This window comes from Onychomys torridus, chromosome 1, assembly GCF_903995425.1.
Source record: "Onychomys torridus chromosome 1, mOncTor1.1, whole genome shotgun sequence".
Taxonomy (NCBI): domain Eukaryota; kingdom Metazoa; phylum Chordata; class Mammalia; order Rodentia; family Cricetidae; genus Onychomys; species Onychomys torridus.
This window is the reverse complement of record NC_050443.1, coordinates 157156374-157175294: the sequence shown is the minus strand read 5'-3', so window position 1 is coordinate 157175294 and position 18921 is coordinate 157156374. Positions and strand designations below refer to the sequence as shown.

The window sequence follows — 18921 nt, the reverse complement described above, 5'->3', positions numbered from 1 at the left end:
TTTTCGTTATATTTTTCACTTTGAAGTTGGAAAGATTATTTTTATTTTCTATGTACACTTTTTCTAAACTTGGGATAAAGAAATGTTCTTATTGGAATGTTAACAGAATTTTGGATTCCACAGATGTTCAAAAAACTTAACTTATAAATTAAAAAAAGACTTTGGAACTAGTGCATGGCAGAACATTGTGTTAATATGTGTAAGTCACTTACTCAGTATTCTAATGTTATATATCACAGAGCCAGGTCTAATTAGCCCATCTAAAATGGAAATAAAAATACTTGTTTTCTGTGTGTTCCACAGGGAGCTTTGAACTTGAAGAGCTAGTTGGAAACAACAACAACAACAACAACAACAACAAATCCTGGGCATGTCTATGAGAGACTTTCAGGACTGGGTTAATTGAGGAGTTAAGACCCATTCTAAATGTGGGCAGCACTGTTCCATGGGCTGGGGTCCTGGCCTGCAGAAAAAGGATAACATGAGCTGAGCACCAGCATCTCTCTCTCTGACTGCAGATGTAATGTGACTGGCCCCCTGAAGCTCACTTTGCCAGGACTTCCCTGCCATGATGGCCTATACCCTTGAATTGTGAGCTAAAACAAATCCTTTCATCTTTAAGTTGCTGTTGACAGGTACTTTGTCATGGCAACAAGAAAAACCACTAATGCAGGGACTGCATAAGAAGCTGAGATGAACAAAGTCCTCAAAAATTTCTTCAACCTCCTGGTATCCCATGACCTTCCTCCTTCCTAGCATGGAACTTCACACTAATCAATTAAGAATCCCTTGGGTTACAATCTTGGAAGAAGCTAGGGAAGCCAGATTGATAAATCAGTTAATAAAGCCTTCTCTTTAGCCTTCCTTGTCCTCCCCAATGTTGGGATGGTAGGTATGGCCACCATGTGTGACTTTTGGTGCTTTGAGATGAAACCTTTAGTTGGTGAAATGCCTGGATCTACTGGTTTCTTTCCAGATGTGAGAACTGCAAAGACCACTGTCATTGTTATCATACAAAATAGTAACAGACATGCATATTAATTTACACCTTGTCTTTACACTCTATGAGCTCAGGATAGTTTCTCAGACACACTCTGCAGAAGTACAGCTCATTTCCAGTTTTTTGACCGGGGAACTGTGGCCATGGGAGGCTGAAGAAAGCTGCCCAAGTCTTCACAGGAGTAAGTAACAGCTGGGAACCTAGAAGTTTAAATGGCAAGCATGTGCTCCTGAGGGTTGTACTGCTCAAGGGAGAGGGCTGGACACACCCCTTACCTGATAGAGGCTGACGTACTGTTTCCGAAGCCACTGTTGTCTTTGGTCAGGGAACTTCCTTATCTTCCTCACAGCTGTTGTGAGTTCCAGCAATCCACTGAAAAGCATCTTAGCTGTGTGCTTTGGTGCCACAAAATGCAAGAGTCTATTGTCGGTGGTCTGAGGTCCATAGAGCAGTGTCACCCCAGTCTCTGAGAGAAGCAGGCTACTCAGTTTGTTCTGAACACACACAGTGTGTATATCAATGCCTGAGTGACCCATGTACACAGCCTTCACTGAAAACAGATCCAGGATTCCCTCAGCCAGGCTGCTCAGCCCAGGACTGCCCAGTGATGGGAACTTGCCAGGCTCAGACGTATTACTGAGTATACCAAGCTTGGATCTGGCACCAGTGGGGGAGGCGGTGGGAGGCTTCATCCAGGTCAAGGTGCTATTGTCAGGTTGTAACTGGAGAAAGCATCGGGCAGAGAGATGTGTGTCCTGGTCATAGTGGATGACTGTGGCCCCCTGCAATAGGAACTGGTGCACATCAGCTTGGATGGACAGCACATACCATGGGATGAGCTCTGTCCCATGGTCAAAGGCTTTTTGTGACTCCTCTGATCCATGAGGGTCACATTCTTTAGACTTTTCAAAGATGTCATTTTCTGAATCCAGCAAATCTCCAATTATAAACCTGATGGAAACATAGAAATTTGCTTTGTCTTATAATCAGAAGGGGACCAACACAAAGCCTTCTCTTACACACAATAGACAGTTTTTTTCATCATGTTGTGAATTCAAATAAGCATAGGAATTATAAAATGCTAAACACTATATGGTAATTTATAACCTTATTCTACAATCTTATATTTATCAAGGTGTCTGACAATAGGCATGCTTTTAATGATCTTGACAGTTTTGAGAAGTACAACTAGTTATTTTGTAGAAAGTGCTTTAATTAGGATTTGTCTAGTATTTTACTCAAAATTAGACTAAGATTATGTGGTTGAGTGAGGAACAGTATAGAGATAAACTATCATTATTATCAAACTTTATAAATTGCACATACTCTCAACATGTCAACCCATTAATTCTGAACTTAATCATGACTGAGGCAGTGTTTCTCATGTCCCACTCTATTATTATTATTATTATTATTATTATTATTATTATTGTTATTGTTAATTAAAGTTCCTTTCCATATATACTAATTGGAAGCAAATCACTATGTCCAGATTACATTGAAGGAAAAGGGTGTTATATTCTATCTCTTAGGGAATGGAGAGGCTATATAAATTACATTTTTGGAATTCTCCCCACTTGTTTGCCTCCTTATCACGTTTACACGTCAGCTTCTCACTGTAGGGACTTACAAATACTTAGTGCTTTGAGTGGGTTATAACTTAACACTACATTATTTTGTTGTGTTGGCTACTTGGAGCTCCATAGGCATGTGCTTCTTTCATAGACTCCAGTTGGTTTGCTTGGATGATTTGTTGTTTTGCTTTTGATCACGTCCTACTTTGTAGCTCTATAAGACACCCCAGGCTCACCTTTCCCTGCTTCCATCCTAGAATCAGCCATTTACCCAAAGGACCTTGCTTCTTTTTACTGAAGAATGGTATTAGAAACTGGTTTTAGAGTGCTAGGTACAAATACATAAAATTTCATGCACTTTTCTTGATGTCACATCTTATATTAAAAAATTAAAAAGAAAGAAAATCTTGCATGGGTAACTTAGCACCCCTCTGCAAGTGCTCTCAGTGACAACAGGAAGAAAGCAAACACTGTGTTCATCTCCACAACTGCCTCATGCTTCTACCCTCTGCAGCCACGCCGGGAAGAATGCGTAGATCTGTAGTTTGTGTGATCTGGTCAAAACATTCAAACTCCAAGTCTCCATCCACTTATCGACTTACTAAATGGCAGGAGGAAAATGGTCACTTTACAAAGTAAGGGTGGACATCAAAGAGAACAAAGATTACAAGTCACCCAGCCCTGGGTCTGGCTCAGTGAAGGCACTGCTATGATTAAGAGCAGGGAGAGCAGGCGTTGCTCATTTGAACTCTTCTCCCTACCTCTGCTCCAGCTGATTAGCCAGCTGTTTCTCTAGAGTGACTTTCTTCAGAGATCACGTCTAAGTTTCTCTCTGGGGCCACTATCATATTCCTTCTGTGATACTTGATATTGCAACATTAAGGAGACTGAGGCAGGAGGATTGCCATGATTTTAGGCCAGTCTGGGCTACACAGTAACTTCCAGAGAAGTCTAAACTACAATGTAAGAGCCATTAAAAAAAATATCAACCAACCAACCAAAGTTGAAAGAGATTCAGGTTGTGAGCATTGGTACTGATTAAAACATAACCTGTTAGTTTAAATGTAGAATTTCTGATTTTAATTTAACAAATTTTTTTCCAGTGAAAAAACTACAGATATTAAAAAGAAGCATATAGACATAAAAAATGATTCAGCTTTTCTGGAGACTGTTTCTGCTTCTCTGTGATGATGTAAGCTATGTGTGTGTGGCAGAGGGAGGGACTGTCTTTCTTGGTATCATTTTGTATTTTAGAATACAAAAGGAACTAATGCCAGATGGTAATAATTCCATTAAAAAGCATTTATCCAAGGGATAATTTCCAAAATAAAATTGACAATTGTTTGTAATGCAATAAATTCATTTCAAGCAGGAAGCTAGTGGTATCTTTTATCTCTTAGACAAGAGTGGATTTTATGTAGCTCTGAGCCCAATTCTCCTGGAAGACAGTTTTCTGTGGGTTTATGAGAAGGGAGAAGATGGAAAATTAAGATTTATTTAGAAATCAAGCAATGTTAACCAAGATCAAAGACGTGGTCAATCAGCAAAGAAAATACCCCACTCTTAGGCATGAAAACTGAAGGAAGGTCTTTGCTCTGCCTTTGAAGAGCTTCTATGGTATCCCACATGAGAAGCCACTTCTCTGGGGATAGCTGCTAAAAAGTAATCTTCTATTAGGTGACAAAAGGCTGTTTGTCAACCTGCTGATGTATTTTATTTGTAAGCGTTCATTACTTTGTACAAATTTACAATGACTACTTGAATATGAATCACCAACAGATAAAGCTTAAATTTTGTTTTAAAATAGGAGAAAATCACCTTCAGCATCTGATTTGTTACAGCTGTTCCCCATAATAAAAATCTACTCCTTTTTGTTTTTTAAATTTGTGCTTTTAACCAACCTATCTCGTTCTTTTTTTTTTTTTTTCTTTTTCTCAGCTATAGTCAGTTAAAAGCATATATTTACAAAAGAGACCTGTGCTGGCTCATTTTATGTCAACTTTACACAAGCTACAGTCATTTGGGGAGAGGAACCTCAACTGAGAAAAGGTTCCCAACAGACTGGCCTGTGGGCAACCTGTGGTGCATTTTTTTTTGTTTTTTTGTTTTTTTTTTGGATTGACGACTGATGTGGGAGGGTCCAGCTCACAGTGGGCAGTGCCATCCCTAGGAAGATGGTTCTCAGTGTTGTTAGAAAGCAGAGTGTGCAGGCTATGAAAAGCAAGTTAGTAAGCAAGTTTCCTCTATTGCATCTACATTAGTTCCTGCTTTGAATTCCCTAGACATCAGACTACAAGCTCTAAGCTGAAATGTACCCTTTCCTCCCCAAATTGCTTTTGGTCATGGTGTTTTTATCACAGCAACATCCTAAGATGAGAACTCTTCCAAGTCCACAGAGCTAGGTATGAAGAGAAGCTAAGGGTTAGCACCTTTCCACTTAAATGTCTTTAATACTGCAGAAGTTCCTGCTCTGCCTCACGTCCCAGCCTGCTATTTATCACTTAGGCAACTGACTCCAGCTTTCTAGGTACCACTTCTGCATCTTTACAGAGGATGTATAAGCACATCATAGATGTCCAATGGCATTTTGATAGTTTCTCCATTCTATTCATTTTCTGCTGAGGCCCTGGGTGTGTGTGTGTGTGTGTGTGTGTGTGTGTGTGTGTGTGTGTGTGTACGCGCGCACACGAGCTCCCACAGGCCAGAGGTTGGTATTGTCTTCTTCAATTGCTCTCCACTTTAGTCTTTGAGACACAGTCTCTCACTGATCCCAGAGTTCAACAATTCTACTAGAGTGGGTGGTCAGAAAGTCTCAGGAATCCTCCCGCTTCCAACTTTTCAGTGCTGGGATTATAGGCACACAATGTTGTTATTTTACTATGGGTGCTGGGGAATCTGAACTCAGATCCTCAAGCTAGCAACGGAGTCATCTTCCCAGTCCCAGGCCATGGGATTTTTATGATCCCTTTTCTGGGGTTTCTGTGAGTATTCCCATTGGGTATTCTGGCAGGAGGAGCTGAGGGCTTTGAGAGGAATTCTAACACCCTGCACACTGGGCAGACTGAAGGACCTTGAGATAGACTGCTTGGATCCCTGTTTCCTTCTCTCCCTCCCTCCCTTCCTCCCTTCCTCCCCCCCTCCCTCCCTCCCTCCTTCCTCTCTCTCCTCCTTTCTTATCTTTTTCAACAAGTTGGGCATTGCCACATGAACAAGGGCTGAAGGTTATTGGTTTTAAACTCAAATAAAGCCCAATTCCTTTGTCCTTTAGGATCTGCAAAACACTGTGCCTAAGACACCCAGAGCCAGGCATTTCTACAAGGTGCTCTGGCCCGAGGTAAATAAGGAAACAGTGCTAACTGGGCTGGCTTCAGTGAAGCTATTAAACCCCGCCTCTATGCTGTATCCAGGGCTTCCTTTTAGAGTAGCAATCACTTAAGGGCCAGGAAACCACTTCTACTACTTAGGCACAAAGGTCTCAAAGTGAGGATTTCAACATGTCTTCCCGAGCTTTGTGAAATAAATATTTGCATCTTTGTGGTTTTCTTCCCCCATTCTCAGGATGCTTTCAACCGGATCTGAAAAATGGACAGTGGAAGAGAATGTTCTTAGGCTATAGATGATTAAATGATGAGGAAGAGGACAAAGGAATAAACAGAAAATTGGAAGTAAAAACTTCCCAAGAAGTTAACTTGCAAGTCAGATGACAGACTAGAAGCTACGGCCCCGTGGCCCTGGGAAAAGGGGTCAGGATAAGCAAAAGGAGACCATTACCAAGAAAGGGAGGAAGAACCTTGGAAACCCATACATGGGGAGATGACAGGACAGCGGGGTGGTGCAGAGAAACAAAGGTGACCACCGAGAAGAAGAGTGGCATGAGGAACACAGCACCAGTGGCAGGGTGCCCTGGCTCAGGGGAGCAGAAACAGAAATGTCATCTGAAAGGCACATCATCAGGTGGCTCTGGAAAGAAGAGTCTGGCAGTCCCACCCACAGACAAACCTCAAATCCATGTGTAGGTCTTGCTGAGAGAGTGACTTCTTTGGTGGGAAGAGCCAGCAGTTGAAGAAAGGTCCTCCCAACCCAAGGGAGTCTGTCATTTAAAACTTAGCTACCAGGCAGCTAAAGACAAGGGAAGAATCACAAGTTCAGGAGCCAGATTCAACTGGCTCTAGCCCCAAGGGTGAGAGACAACCCTGAGAGGCAGTTGTAAAGAACGGGAAGGCTGAACACTGACAGGTAGCAGAAGGCAAGGAAGTAGAGTGTATGGGAAAAGGTAATAGTCCCACCCTTAGTGGCTGGGAGCAAAAATCATCACCTGAGGACCATTCTGAACTTTAATATCCTTGAGCCTAAGGACATCAAGTACACCAACTTCTGGAGCTATCCAGCTGCCATGAAGTTGCAGCAGATTTCTTGATATATAAAGCTGCATCCCTCTAGCAGGGTAATTAACGCTGAGTGGATTTAGAAAGCACAAAGACAGATCCACCTGTATAAATTTCAGTGGAGTGACTGTCTCTTATATTCCCAGTGAACTTGGAAGGAACCTCCGAGCTAGAACATTAGCCTGCCCATAGGGTGTGCAACGGGGACTCTTAGGAAGATGGGAGAACCTGCCTAGTCCATTGACTGCAAAGTTAAGTGTGGCCAGCAGAGGCCCCTGGTGTGCAAAGAAGGGAAATGACTAGAGTGAAGACAAGAAGCTCTGACAGGTGCCACATGCTTGCCCCTCAAAGGCTCAGCGCCTGCATACACTACAGGAAAGTAAAAAATTCAGGGGGCTGACCCATCCTCTCCCTGTTGCATATACTCAACACTCTCCCATTTTCAAGGTTCCAGAAAAAAGTCATTCTAACTCTTCACCATTTGCCGCACCCCACACTCCACACCCCCGTCTTTTGTCTCTTGTGTTTTCATTTACTTATTTATTTATTTATTTTTAAAACAATGCTTTTATTAATCCTTTGAGACTTGTAGACAGGGCACTCTGATCATAGTCATTCCCCTCTCCCAAGTCCTTTCAGATTCTCCTCCACATCCCTACCTACCCAAATTTTTGCCACCCGCTAAATCAGTTTGTGTTAGCCAACTACTCCTAGGTGTGGTACCTGCCCTGGAGTGTGTTCAATATGCTTTGAGTCACTCCATTGAAGAAAACTGTCTTTTTCCTTCCCAGAAGTAATTAAATGTCAGTATTTCCTCTGGGTTCTAGTGGAGAACCAAGTACTATTATTCTGCTATTGATTAATTGCTATACTCATAGATCTGTGCATCCCTCATCCTCATCAAAGAAGCTTCTTGCAATACATAACAATAAATACAAAGACCCACAGCTAGCTAATGGGCAGAGAATAAGAGATATCAGAGTACTCAGCCCTAATGAGATATCTATATTTCATCTCTCCCCTCATGGCTCAGGGATCTTTGCAGAAGAAGAAAAGATTCTAGGAGCCAGAGGTGCTGAGTGACTTCAAAGAAACAGTGTTTTCTGGATGCTACAGGCAGAGACACACATGGACTCCCAGCCATCGTGACAGCATGCTTGAGACCAACTCAAGCACAAGCCAGACAAAATCCCAGCACAAGGAGAGGATGTGGGTACCAAATTCCCCTTCAAATACTTCTACTATTTTATCGTATTTTAAAAGGCTATATATATGCATTTTTTTTTGCTGATCAATCTCTTTTCTAGTCTTCTATATTACTACCCCTCTTAGTTTTTCTTTCTACTATACTTTTAGTAGTGTTTGGATACATTGGCTAAAACAAAAACAAACAAACAAAAAACCAAAAACCTCTCAGATTTTAATTTCTCTTCGTTTTTTCACTTATCTACTTACCTAATTTTGATTAGGGGTTTTCAGACTTCCAGGAAGTCTTTCTTCAATTTATTTTTCTAATTTCCTGTTCTTTTCTCTTTCCCTTCATTACATTTTTCTCTACTCTTACTCTTCCTTTCTTTGGTTTATTTAATCTTGTTTCTCCTCCATTGCCTCACTGCATTTATTTATAACTTTGACCCTAAATAAAATTTAACTTAATAGTAAAACTTTCATTCATTTTCACCTTTTCTGACTTACATGCAAAAATGACATGTCATTGGGCTTTACTTTTTTTAAGTGTATGTCTATACCTCGTATCACTTGGTGTTGTGATGATGGGCTACCATTATTTGTTCTCTCCAACATGAGCCACACTAGAATTGCAAGCCTTTAAAAGTGAGTTGCCCAATAAGAAGATGTCCACACAAAAGCAGATTTGACATTTAGGCCAACATAAGTATGGGTTACAGTAGAATATCACACAGCCAACACTCCTCCAAAGGAGTGTAACTCCTCAACTACTGAACTCAGAGATGATGAACTAGGTAAAATACTGAATGAAGATTTCAAAATCTCCTGGTAAAAATGATCAATGCCCTCAAAGAGGTACAAACAAGCAGATGAGCAGATGTAGCAGCATACAAAAATAACGATCAGAAATCAGTAGCTTTCCTTTATGTCAGTAACGAAATTAGGAAGAAAGAAATTAGGAAAAACATTGCATTTATAATAGACTTACAATAAAAAATACCTATAAGTGGGGCATGATGATTCAGGCCTTTAATCTCAGCACAGAAGCAGAGAGGCAGAGGCAGAGGTCAGAGGCAGAGGCATCTCTGTGAATTCAAGGCCAGCCTGATCTACACAGTGAGTTTCAGAACACCCAGGTCTACATAGTGAGATCCTGTTTCAAAACAAAGAACCCACTCAAGCAAAACGCATAAGAAATAAAACCTAAGGAAAGGCCTCTACAATGAACACATTAGAGCTCCAAGGAAAATGAAGAAGGTATCAGAAGAAGGGAAGGCCTCCCAAGTTGGTAGATTAGCAGAATTAATATTATAAAAAGGGTCATATTACAGAAAGCAATCTATGGGTTTAACTGTATTATATAATTCATAGCAACATAAAGAATATCCTACTGACATATAGAATATAATAGAGGGACCAGAAATAAATCTGCCAGCTAATGCCACTGAATCTTTGACAAAGACATAAAAAACATACATTGAAACATACATTCTACAAATGGCACTGGGAAAAACTATACCTAGTAAAGAACTCAATCCTTATCTCTCACCCAAGACAAAAATCAATTCAAAATGGATCAAAGGCCTGAATTTAAGAGCTGAAACTTTGAAATTGCTAGAGGAAAACATGGGTGAAATGCTTCAAGATACACACATAGGTAAGAAATTCTTTAAAAAAGACTGGAATAGCACAGGAAATAATCTCAAGAACTGACAAGTGTTGTTTCACAGTTTCCTCCCATATGAAACATTCCATCTTGTAGGGAATCTCAGTAAGCAGGAAGGTAAACAATTTAAAGTAGCTTCAGGAAGTTCCTGAAACTGACCAGATTCACTAGGCTCCTCTCTGCCAGAGTAAACACTAAAAGTTGAGCATCCCCCTCAGACAAAAGGAAGTCCAGCTGCAAAGAAGACTCAGAGGAGTCAGGTACAAAGAAAACTCTGAGATCATCTTCTTAAGAGAAGCAGAAAACAGTCAAGCTGCCTGGGAGAGGCTTAAACCAACTGAATCACTTAGAAGGGACACTCTCCAGCCTCTTGAGTTATGTACAGGCTATGCAGTGTGATCCAGGTTTTGTGAGCTGTCGTCACTCATGAAGGTTGGCCTCACAAGTAATGTAGCTGTCTTTGTGTGATTTCTGCTTCTATAAGTAGCCTCAATAAAACTTACCGATTCTCTAAGTTGGACTTTGGTAAATCCAAACTTTGGTCTTTCTTGGGATCCCTATCTGGTGAGAGCAGATGTGTATGTTGTGTCTCCAGAAGTTTTGTCATACAACAAGTAAAATTGCATTAAATCAAAATGCTTTTTCACAGCAAAGGAAAAAATAAACACAGTGGAGAGACAGTCTATGGAACAGGAAAAGTTTATCAACTGTTCACCCCACAGGGATTAATAACCAGATTCTATAAAGGTCTAATGAAATGAATAGTTAACTGTCAAAAATTGGCCAATACATGTTTGAAAATGTACTCGACATCTACCCTGGTGTGGCACATTTCCTGTTATCCTGGCACTTGGTACAAAAAGGCAGGAAGATGAGTCCAGATTCATATATATCTTCAGCTATATATGAATTTAGGCCAGCCTGGGCTACATAGAATCCTATGTCTGTGGTGACATATTGTGTACTCTAATAAAGCTTGCCTAAGGATCAGAGGACAGAGACAGCCACTAGTTTAGACATAGAGGCCAGACAGTGGTGGCCTTAATCCTAACACTCGGGAGGCAGAGATCCATCTGACGGATCTCTGTAAGTTCAAGGCTACACTGGAAACAGAGCCAGGCAGTGGTGGCACACGCCTTAATCCCAGGAAATGGTGTCAGGGCAGAGAAAGGTATATGGTGTGAGGAAACAGGAACTACTCTTTTTAGGCTGAGGATTTTGTAGAGGTAAGAACTAGTTACCTCTGGCTACCTGTTCTGCTTCTCTGATCTTTCAGCTTTCTCCCTGATATCTGGCTTTGGGTTTTTATTAAAAGACCATCTAAGATTCAAACAACGTATGTCAGCAAAGAAAGAAAAGAAGGAAGAGAGGGAGGAGGGGAGCAAAGGAGATGTCTCATTTGGGTCACATTGGCAATCATTAAAAAAAAAAAAATGACCACAAGGATGTGAGGAAAGATGCACCTTTATATATTGCTCGTTAGAGTGCTTAGTGATATACCACTATGGAAATAGGTATGAGGGTCCCTAAAACTAAAAGTAAAACTACCATATGATCCAGCTATGACATTTCTGGCTTCTAAGTCAGCACAGCATAGAGATACTTATACACACCCATGCTTATTGCTACACTGGTTACAGGAGCCAAGGTGTCCACCTTGGCTAGATGTCACCTCAGCCTAGATGTCCACCAACGGATGAATGGATAAAGAACATATAGTACATATACATGGTGAATGAAGTCATGACATTCAAAGGAAAATGGATAGAACTGGAGGCCATGTTAAGAGAAATAAGCCAGACTGAGAAAGACAAATACCGGATGTTTTTTCTCATATATTTGTTCTGAAAGCAGAAGAGGAGCATTTAGGGGGAGAGGGGACCAATAAGAAAGGAGACAGAGATTGGGGAGAGAACTGAGGGAGGCAAATTGAACAGAATATTATAAAAAGTATAATGGCATATATTTATGGAAATATTATAATGAAACCTATTTCTCTGTATGCTAACCAAACAATCATTTGATTTCCAAAGTTACTCCACTGCAGACAAAGATCCACAGTTGCTCTGTCAAACAAAACACAAACACCCAAAGGAATACTCTCTGATCTAAAAAGTCCAATTTCTAAAGAAAAGCAATTATGACAAAAAAAGGTAAATAAATAATTTCAAAGGATACTTTATACATTCTTACAAAACTTTAATCATACCTGCTTCCTATTCCCTCTCCACCTCCTCCCAGCCCCTGCCATGCCCCTCCCACAGACTGTCCTCCCCCACATCCCACTGAGTCTAATCACTGTGCATATGTATAAGGCAACTTGTAGAGTTTAAGGAAGGCATTTCATCCAGCTCTCAGTGTGAGGAAACAGTATGTTTCTCCCAAGTGTCTGTTTGATTTTTCTATGAGACTTGCAGTGAACTTGGAGTCCTCCTTTCTGTTGACTACTAAGAATTTCAGAATAAAATTTTAGTCACTGTAAAGATTATATGGTGTTTCTTTTCTTTCTTTCTTTTTTTTTTTTTTTAAGCTGAGGATCGAACCCAGGGCCTTGCTCTTGCCTACCACTGAGCTAAATCCCCAACCCTATATGGTGTTTCTTTATCATTTTATCTTTCCTGTCCTTATTTTCATTTTCCCTAATAACCTTAGTTATTCATTTTTACTCTTGTAAATATCCACAAGTCTTTTGTGGTGAAATTGGTGGACAGAACTGGCATAGATCAAGGATTTCAGTGGCTGGGAGATATTTCCTGTAGAGATGTCCTTCTTTGTAGATGGCCTTGTTTCTGTATAAAGATTGCCATTGATGTCAGCAACCTGCTATTGAGAACAAGTTGAAGTGTTCTCTGATTTGAGACACAGTAAAACAACAGGAGATCTAACAGGTGATATATATATATGTGAGACATTTGAACATTCCAGTCAAGACATCACAGTAAAGATGTCGCTAGTTAATCTTTGAGCACTACTCCTTCAAAATGGAGTGAGCTAGGAAATAATGTGTGGAAGAAAGCCCAAAGGCCTTGGAGAAATCTGGAATTAGGTTTACTCCCTTAAAGTAGCAGCAGAGATGCAGATAAATGACACTCCTTTCTATACTGGCAACAAATCCCAAGGATCTAGCCTAACTCCAAAGAAGTCATTTTCCTAAACAACTGCCATCTTTCTCAATATAAGAGCTCACCACAGTATGATCCACAGGTTAGGGACTAAGGCAAGTATAATGAGTAACTCACAAGACTGATGACACATAAAACCTTGACAAGCAAAGCCAGTAGACTTAAAGGTTTGGGGTACCCTGAAAGGATTCCTCCCCTTGGGCTACCTTAAGGAAAGCCAACAGGTGCCCAACTGAGTTCTCTTCTTTCATTGTTTTCTGGGCGACTGTGTTTGGCTAGACCGTAGTGTGTGTTGATAAGCAGCAATTAAAACAAGTAAACACTTGTAAAGTCTCAGATCCCCAGTGTGTAGGGCCAACTAAAATACCTCCTGGTGTAGTGTTACTCAAAATGGGATGTTAGAACCCCAGTTTATAGGTAGGCTACTGAAAGTACTGATTTCTGAGTACCATCCAATACCTATTACACCAGTATATTTTATTTTAAAATATTTTAATATCCACCCTAGCATCCTATCCAGGATTTAACAGGAGCCACTATTACTAAGACTGTAAAGTAAATACAAGATTAAGGTTCTAATTTTGAAATTCAATTATTGATGTTTTAGAAATGGGAGGATAGCCATATTTTTAAAGGAGTAATATGCACCCCATTAATATATAAAATTCTAAAATTTTACTGTCAGTGAAAAAACAAAACTAATAAAACTTTTCTTAAAAAAAGGCTATGACTCATGGAAAAAGTAAAATGTACATAGTAATTTTAGACCAAAGGAGCAACACAGGAAAGGTAAATTCAAACTCTGAATTACAAAGTTTGGAGATGAAGCCTCGGTTAGGCATAAAAGTGACAATGTTTTATTAGTTTTTTATGTGAAACTCAACTGAGTAGGAAAAACCAGTCAATGGGAAAGACAAGAAAGGTACCCATCCAGATACACATCGACACTGAGACTTACTGCCACCGGGTTTTATCCTTCAAGGAGTTTTTCCTGGAGCCGGTCCCTTCACTGGAGCTGTCCTCCTCCTCCATCTCCAAGCTCCGACTGCAGCTCCGGATGATCTGAAAGATGCTGTTGACTGTGGACTCCTTCTCTGAATTCTTCAAGCCATTCTGTCCCACTCGTTGTAAGAAGTTATCTTGTCCACTGTAATCAGCTACGAACTACAGGAGAAAAGTTCAAGAATGCACTGTTGCAACTTACTATGTCTAAATAACCTACTTGGCTAGGGGACCCAAACTGTAACAGCAGTAAATAACAGCGTGCGTGTCTATCCTACTGAATGAAGACAAGAGGCTCCAAGAAAAGCTTTTATTTCCTATTTTTTCATCCCCACCACATGAAATCCTAAAACATGCCCTTTTCTTGCTGCAACAATCTCAGCACCTCTAGGAATCTAAACTGCACTTTGAATTTATAACACTAAAAGCAATATTATCTCATGGCTCCCTAGGGACAAGGTTAGCCACTTTACAGAGAAGGGAAGTTATTTTGTTCTTGTAATGGGAATTGAGAAGAGAACCATGATTAAAGATCACCAGGACATGGAACAAGATGAAGTGACCCAGCTCAAGAAAAACATTTAAAAAGCTGCCTTTGGTCTTCTTGTCCATATGTGCTCCCAGAAGACAGTAGCTTCTTGGTGTTTTTGTAAGCTATTATTGTGGCTTGATCTTGAGCAGGAAGTTTCCAGAATCAGAGGGAAGACCCACAGCTTAGTCAAGAGAGGCAGTACCCCTTCTTCACCTCAGGGAGCAGAGCAGAGTGGAAGGTGGAGGCTTTTCAAAGCCTTCTCTTTCATTTACTGGATGTTTAATACCAGCTGCTAAAACCAAGGAAATATTAGCCAGTGTGTATCACCCATGCCCGTCGGGAATCTCAAGTCTTTCCGGACCAAGTGATGCCTCTGTTCTCAGGTGACATGAAATAGGCTGAAGTTTTATGAGTCTTCCCACTTCAACTAAGAAAGATGGTGTGTGTTTGTGTGTGTGTGTGTGTGTGTGTGTGTGTGTGTGTGTGTGTGACAGTTCTACCCAATAGCAAAAAATTACCAACTTTTAAAACAACAACAAAAATCCAGTGACACTTTTCCTTTTGTGCTCAACAGTGTTGAATTAAGCCTAATGTAACAATATCAAGTTCCAAGCATCTGGTGTTGCTTTCTCCAGAACTTCCAAGGACCTCCTCACTACCCAGAAACATCTTACTCTAGACTCAAGAAGTGGTTTCCTGGAGTACTACTGAGCACATGAGGGCCAGGAGGACCTCTTGGGGGCTGCCCACTCAGAGAGTCTCACCTCCAGAGCTTCTTCTTGGGAGCCGTACCGTGGGCAGAGCTTCAGGAGGCCAGAGGCACCATCAAGCACCTCACAGAGCTCCTTCAGGAACACCCCGCAGAAGGGAACCACCTTGCAACCAGGGATGTGCAGGGCACGGGTCACCACCTTCTTGTACTCCAGGGAAGACTCATGTTGAGCCATGGCATCCTTCAAGCTCCGCATTGTCTCAATGTCAGACTGATCCATAAACTGCCACATCTTCAGAACTTTCCTTGACCTATTGCAAGTAAATGACATTTTTGTCAAGCCCGGAAGGTGGCAATGTAGCTTACAGTAGTATGTAGGCTGAATTCCATACAACTTCACTGTCTTTTACCTTCTTAGTGGTCTTTTTCTGTGTTATTCATTTATTTGTTTAGGATTTCCATCTTCATTTACTTTCCAAGATGACAAGAATATTATTTATGCAAAATAAACTACAGAGTAAGTGCTATTTCAGTGGGTCCACAAGTCTGAGGACCTGAGTTGGGGCCTGGAACCCAAGTAAACATGAAAGGAGAAAACAAACTCCATAAGGTTGTTCTCTGATCTCTGCATACACATTCCCTACATATGTCATGCACACAGCAATAATACAATTAAAAATTAAATAGGACAGATTAAAAAAGAAATAAGGTTAATTTTCAAAGCTGAAAATTATATGTTGACTAGAGTGTCCCTGAAGGCTATCATCAAGAGGAAAACATGATTGATAATACTGATGTAAATGATTACTCTTCAAAGGATGTAAGAAAATGGCTTATTCTGTGCAAATATGAGCAAACATGGCCTAGAAACATAGGATCTGATTCCTCTGAATGGCATGCCCCACTATGGAATAGGTTACATGAACTTTTATAGTCACAGAACAAAATAAACTCATACATCAATACTTATTGCTAGCAACAGCAGGTAGGTGGGATGCACAAAGCAGAGAAAGCTCTTCTTTGGATTTCAAATGCTATCTTATGACATTCTTAGCTTTAGGGCTGGTGAAGGATAGAGATCTGTGAAGCTTAGCAATACATTCCAAAAGTTTTACCTAATAGTCATCTCAATGTTAGATCAGGGATCAACGATAAACAGATAGAAGAGACTAAACACAGCCCATGATAGTGTTGACTCTTGGTTTGTAGTATCCCTCTTCTCCACTCAATTAACACGCTCACACTGCTTGATCCTCAGTACAGATGTGGCTTCTTCAAAGAACTCCAGCTCACAGCAACCTGGTCCTACATAGCTTTAATTGTCAACTCGACACATCTGAGAGGAAAATCTTGAATGGTAAGTTGTCTAGATCAGATTTATCTGTGGGGGACTGTCTTTCTGTTAATTGAGGTAAGATGGCCCAGCCCTTTGTGGGCAGCACCATTCTCTGAGCTGGTGCAATAGCAGCATAGCTGTTAGAGGAGTGACTGACCACTTTCTGGTTGGATTTAAGGCCCTCTCCATGAGATGGAGCCTGTACCCGGTACTGTTAAAGGAGCCAAGATTCAGTGACCAGATAGGTCATAGATCCTAGGAGAAAACCCAGGAGTATTATTTTGCTAAATGGACACAAAAATAAAATGCCTCCTTATGATGTGTTCCTACACCCCTAGGTCAGAGCATCACTCAACCCTCATCAGAGGGTTCTTATAGTAGATGACAATGAACACAGAGACCCTCAATTGATTAATATGCATAGAATAAGAGAAACTGTGTAGTGCTTGTCCCTAAAGAGGACATACATATCATACCCCTCCTCCCAAAGCTCAGGGATCTTCATGGAAGAATGAGAAATACTGTAAGAATTCAAGGTGGTGGATAAAGGAAACTGTCAGGTAAAACAGGGCAGTTACACCTATGAACTCAGAACAATTGTGACAACACACAAGAGCTATTCAAGTCCCAGCCAGACACAACCCGAGCAGACAGGATGGACAGTAGACACAAAATCCCACCACTAGCTGAGGAGGTATTGGCATTTGCTAGCTGCTGCACGAGGGGAAGTCAGTTTTCTTTAATGATGTGATCCCTGGTAGGTTGACCACATTCCAGGGCAGACCTCACTTCTGGTTGGGTGACACAGCTGGATTCCATGGGGTAAGACAAAAAAAAAAGGAGAAGGAGAAGAAGAAGAAGATGAAGGAGGAGGAGGAGGAGAAAGAGGAGGAGGAGGAGGAGGAAGAGGAGGAGCAGAAGAAGAAGGAGGAGGAGGAGGAGGAGGAAGAGGAGGAGCAGAAGAAGAAGGAGGAGGAGGAGGAGGAGGAGGAGGAGGAGGAGAAGAAGAAGAAGAAGAAGAAGAAGAAGAAGAAGAAGAAGAAGAAGAAGAAGAAGAAGAAACTCTAAGTAGGATGGGAGGGTGAGGAGAGTAGTTATTGGAGGGGTTGGGGGGCAAACAGATGGATCCATTCAAAACACATTGTATGAAATTCTTAAAGAATTAATAAAAAATATTGCTTAAAAAAAAAAAAAGCTAAGTATAAGACCAGGATTAAGCCAGCAAAGAGCATTCCTCCCAGGTTTCTGCTCCAAGTTCTAGTTTGAGTTCCTACTCTGATTTCCCTCCATCATGGACATATGACCTGAAAGGGTAGTCCAAATAACCCCTCTCCTCCTCTGAGTTACTTTTGCTCAGAGTGTTTTTTTTTTGTTGTTGTTGTTGTTGTTGTTTTTGTTTTATCACAGAAACAGAAAGAAAACCAGAACATATTTCTGAGGCTTTGTCCACAGAAAATGTGTCCTAAACATCCCTCCTGCTCTTTGAGTCCCTTGGTGGTATAAAAGAAGCCTGCTAAGTTTCTCTCATGAGAAATAGCTTTCTACAGAATAAAGTCTGACTTTAGCTCCACCCCATCTGGAGGCCTCTGTCTTGAATTATGATTTGCATAACAACATATTAAATATAAGTTTTCCCATTTTGAAACTTATGCTGAGATCAACAGGTAACATCATAGCTGGCAGTCTAAAGAGAGGTGTCATGCCACCATGAGGAGGTGTCCAGACTGCCCTCAGTGGTGTCTTGTCTTCCTTCAGTCCACACATACAGGAAAGCTAGATTTAAGCAGATAGCTGGAAATATTTCTATGGAGAGTATCATGAGAAGGCTTATGTAAAAAGCATGGACTGAGCCTCAGCGGAGGGAGTGTCAAATGGACTCCTTAGACATTCATCCTGCACAGTTTGTTTATCACAGGCCCTACTGTGCAACTCTTGTCTAAAGATGGGCAACTGGCTGGAGTTGCCCAATGGCCAGGGAGAGATAGCTCTGGAAGTGTTTTCTGCCTTTGCAAAGCTGACAAGGCAGTGGGGGTGTCCCTCCTGAGTCCAGAGTAGACATATGGAAGGAGTTGGGCCTGGAATATCTTGAAAAGCTTGCCTGTCAGATGAGATGACCCATAAGCCTAGGAGAGAGGACCCCAGAACTAGACCTAAAGCCTGAGAATTGAGTGATCACCACACTTTGACAGATATTATATTTACATATGAAATGTTCCTCACAGGCTCATGTTTAAGCATTTGGGAAGGGTCCTGCTCCCGAGGGGGTGCTATATTTCAAGTTTTTAGAAATTTTAGGAGGAGGAGGGGGTCTAGCTAGAAGAAGGTCACTAGGGGTGGGTCTTTGGGGATAACACCTTGTCCTTGAGCTTTCCCTATTTCTCTCTCACTTCTCCTGTGTTCACAG

At 41.1% G+C, this 18921-nt stretch overlaps 1 protein-coding gene across 2 annotated transcripts in view; it reads right to left on the bottom strand.

The window, feature by feature from the left end:
• Positions 1 to 18921, bottom strand: part of Plce1 (phospholipase C epsilon 1) — a 307054-nt gene that overhangs the window by 76172 nt on the left and 211961 nt on the right. For both annotated transcript variants that reach the window (XM_036168280.1, XM_036168287.1), the window contains exons 6-8: positions 15234 to 15492; positions 13894 to 14099; positions 1276 to 1951 (exon numbers count right to left, since the gene is read on the bottom strand). In XM_036168280.1, the coding sequence (XP_036024173.1) occupies positions 1276 to 1951; positions 13894 to 14099; positions 15234 to 15492 (1141 nt within the window). The remainder of the gene's footprint in view (positions 1 to 1275; positions 1952 to 13893; positions 14100 to 15233; positions 15493 to 18921) is intronic.